Genomic DNA, 15,896 nt, shown 5'->3' with positions numbered 1-15,896 from the left:
TGATGAAGCTAGGGAATTTTAAAACATGCAATTTTACTCGGATGGTAGCGCTTTCTTTTCAAGAAAGCTTTCTTGTAAAATAGCTTAGTTCAGATTATTTGAATGCTAAACATGGCTTCTAGGACGCAAACATGACTTGTTAAAAATGAATAAGAATAAGCAAGTTGTCGTCGATTTAACTGCGCGCAAGTTATTACCGCACTATTCTTCATCGAACGTGGCTTTAATTAATCAGCTCTAATCTATTCACTGTTAAAATCGTGACGAGATTATGATGGACGAGTGCGATCGTGATGCGGAGAACAATTCAATGATGCCGTCTTTGTCATCATGCGAAACAGATTTTGCGGAATTTCGTCCGCAAAAGGAGCTAGTGTACAATAAATTGTTACCCTACGCGAATGAGCTTGATGCGGAGTCGCGTATATGGCTCGCTGAAATCAAAGGAAATTTGGGACGCGCGGTCATGCTACGTGAGCTAGTACCAGGATGTGTTTTTTGGTCGAACAGGTTGAATTTGTAAGTGACGAAATTTCGCTTTTAGAGCATAGAGATATTTTGTATAGTATACGAATACTGTTTTCCTTTTAGAAGACACACAGTCGTTCTATCCTTGGCATCCAATGAATAACAATGTTTGAATGACATTTATATCAATTGTTTTCTAATAGAAAAACAGCTCAAGTGTTAAGTCTATAATGTGCTCTTTGTTTCCTGTTGGTTCTTACTACTTTTTGCTTCTTTTCCTTTTATCCAGTTAGTTTTTTCGTTTTCTATTGTCTGAGATAAAAATTGACAAACTTTGGAATAGACAAGAAACATATAACGAGAAGTGCGATTGTTGGTAACATGCAAAGAAGGAAGAAAGCATGAGATAGAAAGCAAGTAACAAGAAACAAAGAACTCACTGTAATGCCCGTTTTCACAATATATGGTTACCTATAGATTAAAGGTTACCAACAGATTTATCAATGAAATTCATTCATGAATTTCTTGGTTACCTTTAATCTTTAAGTAACCATATATTGTGAAATTGGCCCTAAGTTAGGCTGTAGCGGCTGTGCACAGTCAAAGGAATGGAGAATAAGGATTTAAACCCTTGTCTTAAATGTGTTCCACATTACATAATTTCTAACAAGTTGAAATTCTTATTTTCTGTGTACAGCTCTTTAAAAAAAGAAAAAAATCCCAAATGTTTAGTGGGGATTCTACAATGAGTAGGTAGTCAGTAATTAGATATCTTAACTAGTCGCTTAGAGCCGATTTCACAATATATGGTTACCTAAAAATTAAAGGTAACCAAGAAATTTACAAATGAATTTCATTAATGAATCTGTCGGTAACCTTTAATCTTTAGGTAACCATATATTGTGAAAACAGATCTTAGTCATACAAGATTTGACTATTGATCAACTTTATTGATTAATGCCCAATTTCTTCGCCTCTAGATAACTTTAACCAAGAGATATCTCCCAGAATACAATGAAGATATCTCCTGGATAAGGTTATCTGCAACTTATCTGGAAGCGAAGAAATTTGGCATAAGACTTAGAACCACTTAGGACTGTTAACTGTCGACTCATTCTATAAGAACCCTGGTAGGACTTAGGCCAGATAATACTCATTAGATTGACTCATGAAGTTCTAAGTGACCCCTACACTTTTGTTTTACATTTTTGTAACTTTGGGTTTTAATCAAAATTTTTTAATTACAATTGGTATTTAGGATTTGAAAGAGTCGGTTTAAAAAAAATTTGACTGGAATGACGAAAACTCTACAAAAAAAATATATATATAAAGATTAAAAGTAAAATAAAGAATGATGTTTTTTTTTACCTTTTTATTGTCACATATTCAACTAATGAATGATTTTGTCTATCTTTTTAAATATACATATAGAATAAATGAATATAATTATTATTTGAGTTATTTATATTAAAATATTGTGGAAGCAATTATTCAAGAAAGTAGAAATGTAAGAAAAAAATTTTATTTCTAAATATCAATTGTGATCTAAAAATTTTAATTTATAATCTGAGTTATATAAGGATTTAAAACAAAAACAAGTGAATATCTCTAGAATGACAGAATTGATTTGTATAAAAAAATAATACTATTATAAAAGGGCAAATAAATTACCTGCATTACAGAAGATTCTATCTCTAATAAGCGTAGTTTTTAAATTTATATTAATTAAGTACCGTTTGCTCATTGTTAATTTATTGAGTACTATCTGCTTTCTAATATGTTTTTAATCTGTTTTATATATTTTGTATTATATCTATTTTATTATGACATTAAGTTAAATTGTTTTTCAGGTACATAGAACTATATGGAATGAAGTTTAGTAAAAAAGATCACATAGCATTTATAAAATTAATGTATGAGCTTGTTACCATACCGAATTTGGATTCAAACCTTATCAACAAATTTTCTACTACTTTGATTTTATTGTTAAAGTAAGTGAAATGGAAATCGAAGAATATCGTTGATTAAGTTATTATTTATTATATTATTAAATATTTTCAAGTACATTTAAGAAAATTCTAAAAGATTGTAGTTAATAAAAAATAGCTTATATATAATTTTAACATAAGTTGTGATTAGAAAATTGTTCCATGAGATAACTTTATTTGGATAGAAAGGCAAGACTGATCATAGATATAACTTTACTTTTTTGAACAGAAACAGTTAACATAATGTGTTATTAATTTTATTATTTCAAGTACTATAAACATTGAGATGGAAATGTGGTAAAGATCTAGTCATAATAAACAGATTTTTTGCAAAAGTTGTTATAAATATAATTTATTTAACATAAATAACCTTAGTTGATATAATCCATTTTTTTCAGGAAAAAGAAATTAATTAGTCCAGATGAATTAGAACTTCCATGGAGACCTTTATATAAGATTATGATACATTGTTTACAGCGCAATACAATTGGAATACATCGTAACCTTTTGTGGTTAAAAACTTTATTACATTGCGTGATATATTCCATAAAAATTTATTTTCCCGTAAGAACGAACGATTTTTTTCTTAAGGAAAAGAAACATTCTGATCAGATTCGGCATATGATTAATTTTGTAACATTATTGTAACAGTTGAGCGCTACGCAAGAAATATTAGATGAATTAAGACCGAAGCTTTATCCTCATGATGGATTAACAATGTGCACAAGTCTTCAGATTTTAGAGTGTTTTTTGCCATTACAACTATCTCCTGAGCATCATTCCATTGGATATCAGTTGTGGTTTGATGAGTTTATGACCATGTGGAAGGTATGCCACAATGGTCAACAATGGGAAAACAGTATGATGTGTTTAATTGCAAGATTGGCAGCTTTTAATATTGGGTATATTGATTGGGAATCATATATTCCCTTCATGTTTACTAGATTTATACGATGCTTAAATTTGCCAGTAACATATAAGCAGACGTCAAACAACTTGAATCACAAAATAGAAATGTCGTCAATAACTATGTGGATAGTAGCGACTTTGGTAAGATATTATGCGTATAATGTAAATGTGGATAAAGAATATGTGCGGGTACACATATAGATATTTATATATATATACATACGTCGACAAAATTATCACAACATAAATTTATAACAAAATTTTGCGTAACTTCAAGTAAGCATAACTCCGTGAAAAATGTTTGTACTTATTGTACTTTATACATACTTATACCTTATACATATACTCATGCTTTATAGGGAAATGGCTCAAGTACACAGACATATTTGGAAAAGTTCTTGAAAACTATAGAAACATATTTTTATCCAGCAAATTTTGGGCGATGGATGGTAAAGTTAAAGGAACTCCTTGTTAAACTTCCATATCATTTTATCATACGTTTACACGTGTACGTAAATGGTTAATATATTAATTTTTTAATATATCAATATTTTCTTTTCTTTTTTTCTGTTTTATATTTCTTTTATTTTTCTCTCCTTTATTTTCTTCGTACCTTCTTTTTTTCCCTTTCTTTTTTTTAATTATTACAATATCTAAAAAGTATAATTATATAATTATAATTTAGTAGAATTAGGGTTTGAACAGAAAAAAATTGTACACAAAACTGGTATATTTCTTCTCACGAAAAGTTTCGGAAAGCCATCAGGAAAGAAATGTAATATATTTGAGACTCGTGACTCGTGTGAGAAATATGCGAAAAGAATTGTGCTAGTTGATTTTTCAGAAGAGAAAAGAATTGAACTAATTGATTTTTCAAGATGAAGAAATTAGATTTTTCATACAAGTTTTTTAAGAACAAATGACTTTTTGCAAAAACTAATAAACATTTAAGGTTGAAACAGAGGTGATTTTTTTGTCATGACGAAAGCTATGTTTTGTAAGAATTTCAAAACCTTGCATACAAATCTCAATAAATAGAGCGAGTGAAAAAAGGCTTTTTTGGTGATCTTAATTTTTTTTTCAACTTAACTAATAGACCGATCTTAACGTTATACGTCACATTTTGTAGGAATTTCGAAAATACCTATCTACATTTTTTATAGTAAACTTTCTTCCATATAATCAATATCTTTCGTTCTATACGAGCGAAAAATCTGCTGTTTGCAACTTGCCCAATTTTTTCGCATATTTTCCACACGAATTATGAGTTTCAAACATATACATTTCCTTCCTGGCCTTTTCATGAAAAGATATACCAGTTTACAATTTTTTCTGAAACGATTATTTTTCAGTCTAATTCTACTGGACTAAATATTATAATAAATTATAGATAAAAATGTATAGGGAAGTAGGAGTCAGCTACAGTAATCAGTCGAATTAATATGTTCAATTTCCACAGAATGATTTGAAATAAATCAAAACGCGTAAGGATAAATATTAAAATAAACTGTTAAAAGATAAGATAAACTATTTTATCAGAGAAATGGATTTTTAAACCTTTTTAGTGTTATATTTGCGCACAAAGTACCGCGCTGACTCTTATACATTCTTGACTGTAATTTATTAAATGCCAAACGGAGTCCTATACCATTTTTTAATTATTGTTAAATATTAAAATATATTTTTTATGCTTATGTTATAGACTATTGAATTGGTTAATATAAAATACATTTTTTATGCGATTTCAGAGAGAGATATACTAAACCAACATGGGAAACTCCAATTCCTGATAATTACAAATTAACTGATTCTGACGTTGATGCTTTCGTTAAGAGTATATTGCCAGTAGCTATGACGGCTATGTTTAATAAATTTTGTATAAATGATGCATGTCAAGCTCTACAGCATCTAGCCACCATGAGACCGAATTTAGTAATACCGGACATGTTGGAAAGAATGCACTCTACATTTGATTCCTTGACTGAACCACATAAACTTACAGCTTCAATGATTTGTATGGTAGCTGTTGCCAGACCAATGGTGCAAGGTTCTAGGAATATAAACGAAGGTATAAAACTTGTACTTACAGTTGTATTTCACAGATATATTTAAAATTAAAACTCTAAAATATTTTTTCTAAATTCAGAACAGGAATGTTCAAATGTTCTTTGACTCAAGGTTTTTTTATGCCAAATTGAATCTTTTTTCAAATCTAAATCGAATCAACGAAATGCAATATAACTATTATCTTTCACAGGTTATGCTTATTCAGAAGGACCGATGCACGTGTTACCGCTGCTATTTTCGTTGTTACCCGGAATTGATCCAAATGACGTTGGAAAAACTTTTGCTACGTTCCGTCTTATTTCCGTTTATGCCACGTTGATCCCTATTGTGGACTCTTCCAGATCGAACGCAATCATGACAGAGGAAGAAAGGATAGTGTGCGAGGCAACGTCGCGTTTTGAAGATTTCGTGTTGCAGTTCTTGGACAGAGTGTTCATGTTCATAGATTCTAGCTCGTCAGAGAATGTGCGACTCGAGAACCGCGGTGGTAACTCAAAGAGCAAGTTGGAGTCGATAGCGGAAGTAGCACTTTCCGGCGTATGTGCGACCCTTCTGAGGGAAATGAGTGATGTAATCTTCGAAAGCGCTCTACACAAGTTACGCACATTTATGACTGAGCGAATTCTCGAGACTAAAGTCGCGGGCCAACTAGCGGCAGCTGTGTACAATACTTTTTCTCACATTAACGGATGCGATACTTTGCGCGCACTATTGCCTGCACTTGCACAAACGATTTTGCTGTTAGTAAGCGAGGAAGAGGACATCTTGAAAGAGGAAAACCTAGATCATCGTCTATTACATGCTATGCTCATACTGTCTGCTATAGTTGACACACCTGGCAATAATTTGATACCACATATGGATACACTATTCAAAGTTCTCGACCGCGTTCTTCTTTTGAGATCGATGGACGGCAATAAATTGGCCTGTCATTTGTTGAAGTCTATTCTGTCGTCATTATCGATGATTATTCCATGGCAGTATAGATCAAATAAGAGAGACTATAATGATTCCAACTATCCGTATGTTAGAGAATGGGGTCAAAGTGTGGATCTTGATAATTTTTACATTAATTGGTATATTCCTGGTGAAGAAGAAATCGCTGCTGTACAACAAATATTCTCAAGATATTTAATGGTTCAAATTGACAAACTTAATAGATACTGCAAAGATACTAGTATATTAAGTAGGTCAGTTCATATATGGTTTTTATTTCAATTATCTTGTATTACGTATAGTCTTTCGAATTAAGATTCAAATTTTTAACAAAGATAGAGGCACACATCTTAACCTGAATTTATAGACACACATATAAAGTGGTATTTAAAAAATACATTTTTTTTACACATAAAATTCTTAAATTAAAAAAAAAATAAAAATTTCAACTGTTAATAAATATAAATAAATACACTGCAGGGAAGAATTATTTGCCAGTTTGAACATCGTATGCAGTATTATTAGAGGTTCCGAATCTGTCCTACCATTATGGACAGAAACACCACTCGAATTGATCAAATCTTCCGTAAAATGGAATGTATCTATAATACCCACATGTGGAATAAAGAGACATATTACAATGCCTGATGGAAGCAATGTTAGACATTATCTGGTTGAAGTCATGAGTCAAATTCAACGGGTAATGCTCGAAAATGCGGAAGACAATACGAAATGTTTCTTCGGATTAATACGGGTATGTATATATCAACCACTGAAAATATACACGATGTTCTATTTTAACTTTGACACTAAAATATGTAAAATAAAAAATACGAAAAAATTATTCAGAAAAGTATACGGTCTGAAAGGGGATAAATAATAATATTCGAAAGTCAATTTTTTTTTTTTCAAGGTCACATAAAGTCATTACCAGTGTTGTGCAAAGTACTCTATTTTTACTATCTGCGTACAGGTACCTTAAATGTACCTTAAAAGTATTTAGGTATACAGATACTTTTATTTTTTACATAAAATTTCAGAATATTACATTTTAATGACAAAACGATGTCTTTAACGTTATAAATAAAACACCAAAATAGTTTACGAGACATTGGATATTTTATTGTGGCACATATATTGACGAAAAATATTAAATATTTTGTAAACTGTTAACTTTTTGATAATTATGTTTAATACCTTCATGAACAGAATAATGAGATGAATCAATTGATGTATAAAAAGAAAACGCATAGGTTATTTAAAAAATTATCCATTTTGCTTACATTTAATATTTGATGTCAATAAGTGTCAATAAAGTATAAAATATCTCGTAAACTATTGGTTTTTTTATGTCTCTATCTTAATACTTTTATATGCAGAATAATTAGAGGAATCATATTATATAAAAAAATATATATATAATTCCGTTAAAAAAATTTTTACTAATTTTGACTTGATCTTCAGGATATTTTCTCAAGATCAATCAAGGTCATCATCTTCTTTTCCTCTTGTAACTGAGCAACTTTTATTTAAAATATTGTTTTTTTTTTAACTTAAGGATTTTGAGATACTACTAAATAGATTAAAATGGAGCTATATAAATTCTTCATTAATCACGTGAGATTTTTAAGAATGTTTTTCTAATATTATAGATTTGGAACAGTCTATTACTGGCAAAGATACGATTACGCGAACGTGATGGACGACGCAAAGGTTTCTTAGCCATCAAAAAGACATTTGAAGATAGATTGGTAGGAAATAAGAGTCACATAGCTTCAGTGATAATGGATCGCTGTGACATTCAGCACGAAGTCAGATCAATTGCGCAATCAGTCGCATTTACAGAAACTCATAAACGAATAATATTTGAACTGTTCACTTTGGCCGTAGGCAGATACGCAGACGTACGATCAAAAGCTCAAACCAGTCTCTTCTCCGCTTTTAAAACTTTCCCATATTCTTACACGCTTATAATGCCGCGTTTAATCGATATTTTGAGGAAAGATACCGAAGAACATCACGATGCATATAAGGTAAGAGTTGTTAGAAACATTAGATATTAGAAACGACAATATAAATATGTAAACAGTGTTTGTTAATATGTAGATGTGCTTTCCAGCTTCTAGTAATGGAAAATTATTTTTAACAACATTGAGAATGACCTATAAGTTGAAATATTTGTTTAGATTATATTTGTATTAAAAATATTTAGCAACAAACATCTAGCGTTGGCTCACATCTTCCTTATTTCCTTTAATTGTATGTTTTTGGAGCAAGTTTTATTTGATTATTTAAGATAATATATATTCTAATAAAGCTAAAATAAAGCCATTTCATCTAGATTAGCTAGATAATTTCATCTAGATACCAGCAAACACTATATATAAAAATAATGATTTACTAGGAAAATGTTGATAATAATAAATTTTTATAAAATATTTAAAAATAGGGTGTTCTGTATATATTGCTCGGACCGCAACATATTCCTATTATTACGCAAAGAGATTTGAATATATTGACATCATTATGGCCAGCCATTGTGCTTTCCAAGCCGTCCGAAAAACTTTCTGTAATTCGCCTGAAACAGAACATTGTAGATACTATAAGTAAATATTTCTGTTTAAATACGCTCGAGCTCGAAATATCCGACACGTGTTTGACGGCTGCACAAGCGTTGTGGAAAGACTTTCCGCAACCAGCTTTGCCACAGCCTGATCGAAACGAGGTAGAAGAGGGTGCATGCAATTTAAAGCAACTTAATAAATCTAATCTGAAGTCATATAGTGATCTGCTCGATGAACTTTTGCGTTGTATACTTGAGGAATCTTTACATTGGCGGCACAGATTAATGGCGATGACTTTCATACGAGACTTGGTGCATCCAAACCAAGTTTATTCCGCAAAATTAGTGCGTTATTTTTTGCAAGCGCTTATACACGATTCCTTGCAAGAAAGAAAAATTGCCACCAGGGTAGTGACATTTATGTTGAAACAACAAAAACGAAAACATTTGAAGGTACATAAATTTTATAAGATTTTGTATAGCAAACATAGGTCTGTTTTCTGTAGCTGAACCAGTATACACTTTTGGAACTTAAAGTAAAATAGGTATATGTTTGAGAATTTGTCAAAAGCGAGAAAAAGACTTCTAGTGCAGTCTAGTGCAGAAACAGAAAACAGACCACATTATTATACCGTTAAACAAAAAAAAATGCGCAAAGACAAAAGTAATTGTTTCTTGTAGTTTGTAAAAGCAGAATTTAAAAACTCTATCATGTCACAATTTTGACAAATTTGTTAAAATTAAAAAAAAACTTATGGGATTCTAAGTAATTTTGCTTATCAGTTATTAAACAGAATTAATATAACTGTCTAACAAATGCTCAAAAAATGAAATGTCTACTATAATTTCTTTGTATGCATTAGAAACATGAAAACTAAGGCGAAGATTTTACTTTCGTACCTCCAGGATACACTTACGAAAATCCCACTTATGAAAAAAAAAACTTTTAAGCAAATAATCCTTTCGATTTTGATTTTGACTTGTTTCAGATGTTTTCAATAAAACATAGTTTCCTAAATTTTGCTAAAAATAAAATTTTTGGATTTGAAAACCATATATTATATCGTATATTATGTTGAAAAATTACAGAATTAATGCTAATTATATACTTGGAATCTTATTTAAACATGATTACAACTTTATTATGATAAATATTATAATAGTTTATATATATAATCAAAGTGTGCGCAACCCACAATTTGTCACATTCAGAGAACTTTTACAGTTCCAAATATATTTTGGGTTGTGTGCGAGTGAGCGTGCGTGCGTGCTACGATATATATTAAAAAAAATAAAATCCGAACTCATATGATAAATATACTGATATTTTAGGTTTTGATCGCTATCTTGAATCTGCCATTTTGAATTTAAATTTTGATGATAGATTTGGGGAATCAGCACCTATAAAACCCATAAAACCGTCTTCATATGAAACGCATCTCTTTTAGGAAACCCGGAGGTACGAAAGGGTTATATTCAATATATATGCCCTTTAGGCATAGGAGTCGGTCTAATCTTTTTGGTAGCTATTATTTTTGGTAATTATTGCGAAAAGATTAAACCTTGCCGACAACCTTGACTTTGATTGTCAAGGTCAGGACTCTGAGTGACCAATAAATTTTAGCCATCGCTCGTTAAAAAGTTCGTTAACAAAAAAAGTTTATCAATAAAACCTGTTTATCAATTTAAAAAATGTTTATCAATAAACAAAACAATGCATTTTTGTATAAAAACAAAAATTATATAAGAAAATATTTTGCATTGTTAAAGCAGGGAATTTGTTTCATTGTAGCACAGTTGTATACAAAAGTCAAGTTTTATTGATGAATTTCCTTGTTAATAACTTTTTAACGAATAACAACCATCAACTAAAATCTGTTGAAAGTTACTCAGGGTTATGACCTTGGCAATATATCAAAGTCAAAGTCGTTGGTAAGGTTTAATCTTTCCGCAATAATTACCTTATTTTTAATATATTGTAGACTCGTTAATTTAGTAAGACGAAAATTTAATACATAAAATGCATGTATATGTAGTCATAGAGCATGATTTTTAGGAAGCTGTAGTGACTCTTATTTAAAATAATTACCTTAATTTTTTATTTATGCATAAAAGAGCTTGTGGGCAATTAATCTGTAGGCAATAATACATATGACTTTTTCTTTGAAATTTCTATTTGTGTATATGTAGACAATCTTTTCCGGAATAATTTTTATTTCGCAAACGAACTGTCGGCAAATATGATGTATAAGGCAAACGGTATTGTAGGGATCAATTAATTTGTAGGCAAAAGGTAACAGAGCTTTCCCTAAATTAATATACATATTAAAACATTTATTTTTTCCAGATAACAGTTGATGTACACAACTTATCCAATGAAAGTATAAAAAAGGAAGGAAAATCGCAAAATATCATGCCCGGTATAAGAGTTGATAATTCTTGGCTTCAGTATAATTACGAAACTCGTCCATTAACCGCTAAACAATGGGACGAGTCCAGATACGTTCACCAACCATACATAGGCTATTACGTTTGGCCAAAAATTTTGGAAGTATACGCACCCTCGTCCCAACAACCCTGCCTTGATCCAGAAATACGTGAGCTGACGGATTGTGAGAGGGAGATCTATTCCTTTTTCGATGATCCGCAAAACATTGAGAAGCTTGTAAATTATTTCAGTTTGGAGGAGAAAAAAGGCAAGGACAAATTCAGCACGTTGAGGTGTGTTCTGTTTAAGGGCGTATTTCGCAATCATGGGATCGTTCATTTGAAACATTTCCTGCCACATTTGCAACGACTGGTAATGGACAAGCATGAAAGCAGCCAGCGATGTGCTGCGGAGATTGCAGCTGGAATAGTCAGAGGCGCCAAACATTGGCCGTTCCAAATGACACTTGACTTGTGGCAGGCATTATTGCCCATCATAAGAATCGCGATCGCGAATCTAACGGAAGAAACCGTTATAGATTGGGGTGTATGCTTCGCGACAATGCAACAACGTAGGGATCCTAATAGGCACCACTGGCTACTTGAATGTCTGATGGAGGATCCACCGTTAAAAGACTCGTTCGTGGAGTGCGGTCGTCTGTATGTACTGCAATCCGCTTTGAACCAACAATCGTGGCGGGTAATGGAACTGCTGCAACGTTTGCTGGTGCGCTTGGAGAACCGATTGCTGACGAATCCGTTTCAAAATGTCCGAGAACGTCTGGGATCAGTGCTGGTTACTATATTCAACTCTGATTTGAGATTCCCGCACAATACAACTGACATTGTGATTCCGCGAATGCAGACTCTAATCGACAAAATTGTGCCGAAATTAGAACAACTTAAAAAGGATGATGATATAGTCGAATCAAGCAATCTTGACAAAGATGAAACTTTATTAGAAAAGGTGGCTAATGTTTCGGTCGATGAATCAAAAGAAACGTCGAAATCCAGAATGGAAGAACAGGAGATGCCTATAAGATTGTTGAAAACTGTTTGCAAATGGATTACGATTAGCCTGGCTCCTTCACAGTATATCATGTCACCAGGATTTTATCAGATATTTCCGATCATATGTCAATTAGAAAACTCGGAAGCGGATGAAGAGCTTAATAAATCATGTTTACGTACCTTAGCAACGCTTGCGCAGGCATTCACATTGCCGGAAGATATGTCAATAGCATTGACAGCAGTGAAAAAAGTATCCGAGCATTCATCGTGGTCTGCCAGGTTCACTAGCTTGGAATTTCTTCAAGTATTGGTTTTTCACAATATGGGCATAATTCTTAGTAACGCGTTGTGGACTAATTGCGTTAAAGATATCGTTTTGCACTTGTTAGAAGATGATCGTTTAGAGGTCAGAGAGAAGGCTAGTCAAGTACTCGGTGGATTATTGCATTGCACATTTATCACAGATCACGAAAAATTACTGGCAAGTTTCTAAAGATTGCTCATAATGCCGAGCCTCTCTAATGATTCTAATTTTCCAACTTTAAATTTTGAGAAAATTTGAGACCCGAATATTTGCCATTGTGTTTTTAGGAGGAGTTTAAGAGAAAAGCAAGGACTCGATTGCAAAAGAAAAATAATTCTATCAATCCAGATGCGTTAGGAAACAAAAATAATACAATACGTATACGTCATGGTGGTGTTCTTGGACTGTGTGCTTTTATTCATGCTCATCCGTATGATGTGCCCAAATATGTGCCTTCAGTCTTCGAACATCTCGGCCTTCACATGAATGATCCACAGCCTATACCGGTAATTTAATCATATATTATAATAATTATGTCATAAAGTTACATAACAAAATTATGTAATTAAGACAAGTAAATCACGTAACAGATTGTTTCAAATCAGTATGTAATTTTTTTAAATCACGTAATTTGATATTAGAAATCATTTTCATCCATCATATGATTTTATAGTTATCGAATTTTAAAAAATTAAATGGGAAATAGAAGAAAAAGATATCATGTAACTTTTCAAATTATATGATTTTTAAAAAATCACATACTGATTTGGAACAATCCATTATGTGAAATGAAAACTAGAATCGCCTCTACAGAGCTGAAGAATAATTACAAGAAATTTGAAATACATTTATTAATTCCACAAATTATAAAATTTTCAAAACTGTGTTATTGTTAAGAAACATGTTCACAATTTCATGTCAAATAAATGTCTGTTTAAATTATTATTTGTGTGCTAAGTCAACGTTCTAAGTATTCAGAGTATTCACAAGGAACATGTCACAATTCTCCGGAACCGATTTGATCCTCCTCGAAATATGTTGTAAAACATAAAAATCTAAGAGACACGTATTTTTCTATACATGTGCAGCTCATATTTAAGAAGTGCAACATACCTTGAAAAAAAAAAACGATATTTCTTTTTCGAGCTGAATATTGTCGAAAGTATAAAAGATGGAAAAAAATGTTTAAACAAAAATTGTACGATTTCAAGAGTACTTAAAGTTGTAAAGAAAAAAATGTTGTGAAACAAATTATTAAAAATTATTAGCATTGAAAATATTTGAATTAATTTGCTAAATATGTGTTATGTGTTAAGCAATTGGAAAGCACCCGTTGGAGATTGCATTCCGTTTGTGTCTCTTGATACAATCAGAAAGGAATGCTTCATCGTATTCAGCGAGTCAAAAAACGGTTATATGTATAATTTATGTTACACATTTTAGGCAAAAATCGGCATCGTGTCTATCATCCCTTGCATAAGAATATTATGCAAGATCCGCATTGATCAAAAATAGGATTGTTTCATTTTAAAAGGAATTAAGTTTTTCATATAAAATTTTCTTTGTGTCCCACATATATAAAAAATTTCATTTAATTAGTAATGCTATATTAATTATATGATTATCAATAATCATATAATTAATTGATCATATAATTAATTAATTAATTTGTTTAAAATAAATATGTTAATTATAGATGACAATAAGGAAAACTTTAAGTGATTTCAAACGGACGCATTACGATGGTTGGACAGGAATGAGAGGTCATGCCCAATGTTTTACGGAAGAGCAATTAGCCGTTTTACAAGATTTAACAGTGCCGCCATCGTATTATGCTTAATCAGAAATGGAATTTTACAATACAGTATAGCAATATAGCATAATGCACTGACTAATGTAATGTCAATTGTAACGAAAATTATATCCATAAAGAATGTAATATTAAAAATTTTTTTAATTATTAAAAATTCTCTCTCAACAAATGGCATTTAAGCCGACATTTATATACTTATTTATATAATTTGATACATAATATAATTTTACAAAGCGTAAATACTGTATCAAAATATTCTAGGTTTTAGCAAAAATTGTATACTCGCAAATATTGTGAATTAAGAACATTATCAAGTTAAAATTGATTTCTAATTTAAATATTAATAGAAACCAGGGTTGGTAAAAAAAACGTTTTAAACGTGTTTTAAACAGTTTAAAACATGCTTAATTGATGTTTTTAATATGTTTTAAATATGTTTTTTTTATAGTACTGTTCAAAGCATATTTAAAGCATTAAAAACATATTCAAGAAGAAACATAATATATTTTATTCTTAAAAAAAAAAAACATTAGTCTTTACCAACCCTGATAGAAACATTACTTTAAATACGAAGCGCCACTACGGTCTGAATGTTAAGATGTTGAACTATTATATATATTCATATTAAATGAATTCATTTCAGAAATTATAATTTATATAATAAAAATTATCAATTTAATGATATATTATCCTAATATTTATGTTAATATAATCGCAAATTTATATCAATTGTCAATAACGTTGGCGTTCTTCAATTACCTCCAGCCCCTTGGGACAAAAATTTGCATAGGGTTGTCGGTCTTTAAGGGAATGCTAAACTGATTACCGAACTTGATCGAGGTCGATAGTACAGACTTTTTTAATTCCGAATTCGATAATAGTAGTGACATCTTTGATTCGGTTCTTACATTATATTATATGATATAACACTTTAATAAAAGTATTATTAATTAGTAATAAAGTAGAAAATGGAGGAAATTACTTTGATTAAGGTATTCATTCATCTTCCCTTCGAAACAAATCAATTTTGGAGACGAAAAACGGCAGGAATTAAATTTAATACATAATATAATTTTGTCTTACTCAAACGCATACATCTGTCCTTATCGCTCAAGTGGCATTTCTTTTTATGATTAAAATCTACAGCATATATCCTCTTTCACGATCTTCGTAATTATCCCATCAATCATGTATAATAAATGTACTAATAAGTAATGAAATTATTTATTATGTAATAAATAAAAAAATTTTTATGTAGTAAATAATACAATTATTTATTATGTTATCACTTACTTTAATCCTATTCCTGTCTCTTGAAACGCCCCAAGAAAAAATGTTTTATATATAATTACATATAATTACATATATATTTATATATACTTTTATATAATTATGTATAAAATATTTTTT

At 30.8% G+C, this 15,896-nt stretch overlaps 1 protein-coding gene across 1 annotated transcript; it reads left to right on the top strand.

The window, feature by feature from the left end:
• Positions 1-271: 271 nt before the first annotated feature.
• Positions 272-14,664, top strand: LOC108764020 (proteasome activator complex subunit 4A). Its single transcript, XM_018512007.1, has 13 exons — positions 272-519; positions 2,319-2,459; positions 2,855-3,020; positions 3,108-3,506; positions 3,725-3,873; positions 5,114-5,433; positions 5,623-6,622; positions 6,849-7,122; positions 8,021-8,401; positions 8,818-9,384; positions 11,279-12,850; positions 12,961-13,179; positions 14,370-14,664. The coding sequence occupies exons 1-13, from the start codon at positions 272-274 to the stop codon at positions 14,511-14,513; spliced, it is 5,580 nt and encodes a 1,859-aa protein (XP_018367509.1). The 3' UTR covers positions 14,514-14,664.
• The last annotated feature ends 1,232 nt before the right edge of the window (positions 14,665-15,896 follow it).

This window comes from Trachymyrmex cornetzi, unplaced genomic scaffold (assembly GCF_001594075.2).
Source record: "Trachymyrmex cornetzi isolate Tcor2-1 unplaced genomic scaffold, Tcor1.1 scaffold392, whole genome shotgun sequence".
NCBI lineage: Eukaryota > Metazoa > Arthropoda > Insecta > Hymenoptera > Formicidae > Trachymyrmex > Trachymyrmex cornetzi.
Note: the sequence above shows the minus strand (reverse complement) of the source record. Positions and strands in the feature narration are given on the sequence as shown.

Coding starts and splice junctions, on each gene's coding strand:
- LOC108764020 (XM_018512007.1), top strand. CDS start 272: ATGATGGACGAGTGCGATCGTGATGCGGAGAACAATTCAATGATGCCG. Junction 3,874..5,113: donor TTTATCATACGTTTACACGT/GTACGTAAATGG, acceptor ATGCGATTTCAG/AGAGAGATATACTAAACCAA. Junction 12,851..12,960: donor CAGATCACGAAAAATTACTG/GCAAGTTTCTAA, acceptor TTGTGTTTTTAG/GAGGAGTTTAAGAGAAAAGC.